At 49.7% G+C, this 7,198-nt stretch overlaps 1 protein-coding gene across 2 annotated transcripts in view; it reads left to right on the top strand.

Moving 5' to 3' along the window:
* Positions 1–6,537, top strand: part of Nol4l (nucleolar protein 4 like) — a 127,472-nt gene extending 120,935 nt beyond the window's left edge. For both annotated transcript variants that reach the window (XM_008834826.3, XM_008834827.3), the window contains one exon: positions 2,053–6,537. In XM_008834826.3, the coding sequence (XP_008833048.1) occupies positions 2,053–2,270 (218 nt within the window). In that variant the 3' untranslated portion in view covers positions 2,271–6,537. The remainder of the gene's footprint in view (positions 1–2,052) is intronic.
* The last annotated feature ends 661 nt before the right edge of the window (positions 6,538–7,198 follow it).

The following is a 7,198-nucleotide window of genomic DNA, read 5'->3' as shown; positions in this document are numbered from 1 at the left end:
TTTTTTGGTCTTTTTGAGACAGGGTCTCCCTGTAGCCCCAGCTGACCTGGAACTCACTATGTAGACCAGCTGGCCTTGAACTCACAGAGATCCTCCTACCTCTGCTTCCCAAGTGCTAGGATTAAAGGCATGTGCCACCACTCCCAGCTGTCATTTCCATAATTTATCCCCAGATGTTACATGAAGTCTAGATGTCTCCAAAGGTAAGGTTTGTCCATCTCTACAGAAGCATAAAACAGTATGGGTGCAGGGATGAGTAAGCCTTGCCTTCGAAACCATATGATAAATCTGGGTGTAGTAATGTACATCTTTAATCCTAGCACTTGAGAGGCAGAAGCAGATGGATCTTTATGAAGCCAGCCTGGTATCTACATAGTGAGTTCTAGGTTGGCCAGGGCAAAATAGTGAGACCCTCTCTCAAAAAAGAAAAACAAAAAACTCGTAGTGCAGTAAGGAAGTGCAGCAGGCTTCTGGTCCATCTCCACTGCAGGCAGCAGAAGGAAATGGTCAGAGGACTCTAAGCAAAGGAGGACTGTGACCAGAAAAGATTCTGATAGGCCAGAAAAGATTCACACTGTACATTACCTGTAAAATAACCTCCAGGATGCAGGATGCAAGCAGGGACGTACAGAAGGGGATGGGCAACAGCAGGGAAACAACTAGCTGGGGTAGCAGGAGGCCCACCAAGGGCTCTGACTGTTACTCTTCCAAGTTCTCTCTGTGGTTGTTTTCTTGCTAAACACAAGAAAGCCTTTCAAGCTCCAAGCACGTCCATGTCTACTAGGAGTCCGTTCCAAAAGCCCAAGACCCACTGAGAAGTCTGTCCCTGTGGGCACCACAGCTATGCCCCCGCCCCCCGACAGGCTGAAAGGCCTGTCTGTTGTACCCAGCCTGTGCCTCCCAAGCCGTATGGAGGCTTCTGTTCTTCAGAGGTTCCCTGCTTTGTTTTTGGATCTGAGGCTTAGAAAAGTTCAGAATTGTCCATGAAGTGACAGAGCAAGACTTGAATATACTTGCTTAATCCCAAAGCCAGCAGCCCATTCCACAGAGCTGCTTAGGAAAGGCAGAGGGGAGATGGGACCTGGGGTCCCCTCTCCCCCAAGACTTGAGGCACCCTCTTTGCTGCCACAATTTGCCAGCAGAGGGCAGACAGTAGAGAATTTCTCCAGGAAACCTCCTGGGTCCTTTGATAGCCATTCCAGCCCAGTAGTACCCGAGTAACATCAACCTTACTCCTCATTTGGGACAGAGAAACTCCTCAGAGGAAGTAGTTGAGGTGCTGAGACTCAACATACCTGCATCCTCTTCCATCCACAAGCACCTGCAGCACTTCTAGGACAGGGTGCTCACTGCCTGGCCAAGCTAGGAAACGGGCCTTGCCCCAGTCCAACCAAACACACGCCAGAGTACATTGTGGCTGTCCTTCTGTGGCCTCACTGTGTATGGTGCTCAGCGTTGTCCATCTCCCCTTTCAGCCTACCTGTTGCTCCAGACTTGCCAACAGCCTTTTCTCATAGCACTTGTCCCACAGTTCTTTCCTGGGGCTATCTGTTCCAAGTTTGACTATCATGGGGGAGGGGGGTAAGGCTCCAGTGTTAATGGGCATGTTTTCTTTACCTCAAAGCTGTATCCTACTCAGCTGGGGACTAGAGCTGGGTATGTGTCTGGTAAGAGTCCTCAGAAAGTAGTGGAAGGCATAGTCAGAGGCAGGAAGCCAGGATGAAGCTTTGCCAGATGCCAAAGCCCAGGCCCTTGGCGCATGCCACCCTGTTCCTAAGGTAGATGTCATGTGATCTTGAGCAGACCTCTTAACTCACCTGTGTCTGTCATATGGTGACAGTAAGACCCCCTTCTTTGCAAGCTCATCCTGAGGATTAACCTAGAACCCTTGTCATGTGTAAGTTCCATTCTAGACCCTGGGGATATAGCCATCAGGAAAATAGACTAGGATCTTGAATTTTGTCCATTCACAAAGGCACCAAGGGCATGTCTTACTTCCCAGATGCAGGCAGAGGGTTTCACATCCTCTAAACCATCTTTCCCTCTCCACAGGGCCCACGGACCTGAGCATGAAAGGCGGGGCCTCTACCCCCACCCCTCCCATGCCTACCCCTTCCAGCAACAGCACCAGCAGGACCATGCCCACCGCCCAGCTTAGCCCCACGGAGATCAGTGCTGTGCGGCAGCTCATTGCTGGCTACCGAGAGTCCGCGGCCTTCCTGCTGCGCTCTGCAGATGAACTGGAAAACCTCATTTTACAGCAGAACTGACCCTGCTGGCCCACAGAGTGTACTACGCCAGGGAAGGAGGCCATCCCGGACCTGGCTTCCTGCCTCACCATTTGGTACATTGTTTTCTGAAAGAGGTGGGATCCAAACGAGCTGTTTCTAGCCACACTCCGAGCATCTGAGACTTTGGGCACAAGGACACTTTTGGAATCTCACCACACGGGTGCTCTGACCTGCTTGGAAGAGGCCAACGGGGCAGCTCTAGAAGGGTTGGGGCTCCCCTGACCAAGGCACTGGGGCTGCAGCTCTATTTAGAATCACCTTTGTGGACCCTGATGTTAGAACCCACCCCCGACACCCCTCATAATACCTTTCAAGTCTTAGGTGAGCAGAATTGCATATTTATTGAGAAAAGCAAAGTGGACCCTTTCTTCCTCTCCCCTTAGTAATTTATTTTTCTGAAAATGGATTCTTTTGTGTTTGTACAGATTGCCAGTCTGTGTCTGTCTGATAAGAAGGATGTACCCCTGTACCTAACATTCCATATCACTACACTGACGTGGGCTAGGGGCTGGCAGAGGCAGAGTAGGCGCCAGCTGGCTCTCCTCCGAGTGCCCGTACACCCTTGGGAAGGCCACTACACTCCACCAGGCTGTGTTGTTACAGATCCCAGTGCTGCTACAGGGACACTGCCAGGCACTGCCAAATAGGAAGACCTCACCCACACTGAAAAGGAAACAAAAGGCACCCACCCATTCTACAGAGCCCCAGTCACACGGTTACCTGTATTCTACCTCACACTCCAGCGTGCGCTTTTCCAAGCCTGTTCTGAATGGCTGTCTCCCCAACTCCCACATAATGTATCTGCTGGGAGGTAAGTCAGACCCAGTGTCCAGGAGCCAGAGCCCAGAGGGCTCAGCCCTTAGAACCAGCAGCTTGCTGTTGCCTGGTCCTTGTAGCTGCTTGGCAGGACCGAGTGCTGGGAGCTGGTGGCTGGTCAGCAGGGTACGTACTGGTCCTCACCTTGCTGCTAGGGATCCAGGTCCAAACACTTGGTGGGTGCACAGGCCCACAGCCTCTCAGATACCTGCTAGAAGGGCCACTTCTTCAGGGCTAGCTTCATCACGCATCTGTGTACCCCAGAGTGGACTCCTGTTTCCGTACCCTCACCTCACAGTTGGAGTAAAGGGATCGGATTGTCACTGGACAGGGAGAAGCTACTTGGGTTCTCCTAGGACTAGCCCTTCTGGAAGGGCCTGTTCTGTAAGAAGCCCAGTCCCTGGAGTGTGAAAAGAACAGAAAGAAAAAGCTGGCCTGGTTTCCTTCCTCCCTGATAGGCACTTCTCTTGCTCCGTGCAATATCTATCAATGCTGCTAAAACCAGGGATTCATCCAGACCTCAGCAGGCCCGGGAGCCTCTCCCTTAACACTCTGTAGCCATGATAGCAGCACTCTGCTGCCTGCCCCTGCCCAGAGCCAGCAGAAGCCCTGTTGCCTTTTCTCCCTTAGAGCAAAGAGGCCTCAGGGGAGCCAGGGCTGAGTGGACACTAGGATAGCCACAGAGAGCCACTTGAAATCTGAGCAGGTGCCCTTTCCCAAGCCAGCATTGTGGCAGTGACTGTGTGTGGCAGTCTGACAGGCCACTCCTCAATGGGGGTGGCCAGGCAGTCCCTACCTGTTCAGATGCAGGGCCGTAAGGCAGGGCTCCCCTTGCACACTTCCACCTTGAGGTTAAATGTGGTGTCTCACGTGGCCTCCAGTGCCCACCCAGCCATACCACCTCTGCCTTCATGTGCCCCCTCCCCAGGCCTCAGGTCAGGGCCAGGACACCCTTAGCCCCCTTCATACAGCACAAGTTCCAGTGCCCAAGGCCTTCCCATAGCTGCTGACCATGTGCCCAGTTCCCTACCTGCTCAGTAGGACTCCTGGACGTTTGAATTTATGTAAATATTTATTTTTGTGTGAATCCTACAAAGTAATCAGTAGATCTTTTTGCAAAATGTTACCCCGGGCAATTTGTGAAACTTTTAATGTTAAAAACTGGCAGAGACAATCGCCGCCCTAGAATTTTTGGTATCAATTGCTGACCATGTCATTTCTGCTCCCAGAGGCAGTATACAAGCTAGACACAAATGGTTTGCATTTTTTGGAAGACAGGAGAGAGAGCCTAGGAAGGGGTGCCTCCCTCCACCACTATGGGACACGTTCATAAGAATGAGCATAGGCTTCATCTGAAGTGGCATTTTCCTAAGTGCAAGCTGTCATGATCAGACACTGCTGGCAGCCTGCTCTTGAGCTGCAGTGTGGGCATTGGTTCCATGTGTTTTCAAGAAAAAAGAACAAACGCCAAGGCTGATGGTCCCAGTGGGGCTGCAGGACAGTTGGATGCTGTCATGCTGACCCCACCCCTTAGGTGAGCTCCCTCCCAGACAAACTATACCTGAAGCCCCAGAGCCGGCCACATCAGGAGCAAGTTAGTGTGGAAACAGGATTCCATTAGCTAGTTCAGTCAGAGAACTTGTTCTGTTTTGCTTGTTTTAAAAGATGCAGCTTCAAGTCCTCCCCTCCTGACTTGGAGCACCCACAGCTGGTTCTGGTGGACCCAGCAGGCCTGCCTTCTCCCAGAGGGAGCTCTGTAAAACCCTGCCCCATAGTCATATGAGTTTTATGGAGGGCTCAGGGCACAAATTAATCATCGGCGATCTCAAGGTACAAAGGAAATGCCAGAATAGTCCCAGAGTTGTGCAGGGTAGACCCTTTGAGAAGGCATTGAAGTGGGCACTTGGTCTTACTGGTGGATGACCTTATAGTCCAGCGATAGTGTGCGTGACCCATCTGAAATAATTTTCTGTCACCGCTCAAGAATGGTGTTGGGGAGGGGACAGGCAGGGCTAGGAGGGTCTTAGAGGACTTGGAACAGGTGGAACCCATCTGTCCCTCCCTATTCTCAAGGGCCACATAAGACTCCACAGGTGGTTACAGGATTAACTACCAGTTCATTTTCAAAATGCTGCTTTGAACTCAGAGGGTTGATACTTTTAATTTGTAATTTTTTGTAAAACTTTTTACAAGATAGTAAAGTATTTCACCAGAATACCAGTTTCAATCCGTCCGTGGTCTGATTTTTATATAATTTAGTGGTGCTTTAGAAACTTTGTTTTGTCGTTTCTGAGCTCAACAGCTCAATCTTTTCTCGCCTGTATCTACCTAAGACCAATGTGAACCTTTGTATTTTGCTCCTAATTTTGGACTCAGTGGAAGTGTACTGTTTACATGTACAGATGCCCCATCCCTGTGTGTTCTGCAAGACTCGCTCTCAAGGAGGAAGATGCACCTCACTAAGCTCATCTGCTTAGCAAAGCCACAAAACAAAACCTCTCACTTTGTACCTGTTTCCACCTAAAAACAGAAATGAATATCTACACCACCCAGAACTCAGATCTGCCGACACACTCCGCCTGGTAGAAGCCCCTGTGCCTCTATCATGCATCCACTGAGGAGAGGAGTCAGGATAGCGCCTCCTGTCGGCTGGTGGGTAGCACACAGGCAGAGGAGAAGCAAGGCAGGACTTCAACACCCAGCTCTGGGAGGAACAGTTCTCTGGGGAAGCCTGGCCATGGGAAGGTCAAGATGACTCATAAGCCTTCAGGAGCAAGCCAAGCAGGATTTAGGGACAACACAGGAGGTCATCAATCTGCTGGCATAATTAAGACATGTTTTGGAAGAGCGTGAATTCCATGTCAGATGAGACTGACTTTCAGTGCAGATGGTACAAGCGCTTCTTCAGGGTTCCTATAGAGGTGGCTCACCACTTCTGGGGAGCAGCAGGGGCTTCAGACAGTAAGCATAAGGCACTTACCGCAAGCAGTGGATGGCACCAACTTTTAAACGTGACTTTATTAATCAATGGTCTCACCTCTAAATTATATTTTTACAGATATGCACCTATGCAACTTAATGTGGCTCTTCTAAGCAGGTGAGGACTTCCTCCTCAATGCTCTCTATAAAAAGTATTTGTGTTCTGTATAGTGAGTTTTTCCAGTAAATGTGGCTTAATATTTTAATTCTTAGGATGTCTTTCTACGTGATGCGACTAAATTCTGTTTTGTTTGTGGAATGACTAGCACAGGCTGACACCCTCTTTTCCTCACTTAACAGAAGACCAATGAGCTGTTAATCGAGCTGTTATCTCCATGGTATTACTGCTAAATGCACTGATTTCATACGTATGTGGAATCCTTTTCCTTTTGAAACTGTATATCATATATAAGACTGAATCTACTTAATAAACTCTGAACAACAAACCCAATGCTGCGCTTCAACTGTGTCAACAGCAGCACTGCCAGCCAGTTCCAAGTCTAGTTTGGCCCAGAAACATCTTCTCTCCAGTAGATTTCACCTTGTCTTAGCCAATAATCTGGCTCACAGAAATCCTCAAGAAGTTTTCTTGGAAAGCTAAGCTGTAATTCCATTTTGGCACCTACTGTAGGAAGGGAGGGAAGGGAACACCTCCTGGGTGCCCATCAGGTGCTTAGCACTGGTAACAGGCCTCCCTCACTGTAGTTGTGTCTCACTTACCTCAACTCCCATCTAGAGCCGATTCAGAAGAGGCATACTGGGGATCACAGCTTGCCTAAATTCAGCCAGCCACCAAGCAAGGACCTAACCACAGCTGTGTGGCTATAAAACACGTACCCTTTCCAGTTACCCTAGTGCCTGGCCAACTGACTGAATCCAAATTCTTGTAACAATCCTAAAGAGTTTGGAAAATTCGCCAGGCGTGGTTCCAGCAATTCAGCAATACTCAGCCACCAAAAAAAGAATGCTCTTCCATGAGAAAGAATAAAAGGAAAGTGCAAACTGGGCATGGTGGCGCACGCCTTTAGTCCCAGCACTTGGAATGCAGAGGAAAGCAGATCACTGTCAGTTCAAGGCCAGCCTGGTCTACATAGTGAGTTCCAGGCCAGCTA

This window comes from Nannospalax galili, unplaced genomic scaffold (genome assembly GCF_000622305.1).
Source record: "Nannospalax galili isolate Female #2095 unplaced genomic scaffold, S.galili_v1.0 scaffold1357, whole genome shotgun sequence".
Classification (NCBI taxonomy): domain Eukaryota; kingdom Metazoa; phylum Chordata; class Mammalia; order Rodentia; family Spalacidae; genus Nannospalax; species Nannospalax galili.
The sequence above is the reverse complement of the archived record's forward strand: the minus strand, read 5'-3'. Positions and strand labels throughout refer to the sequence as shown.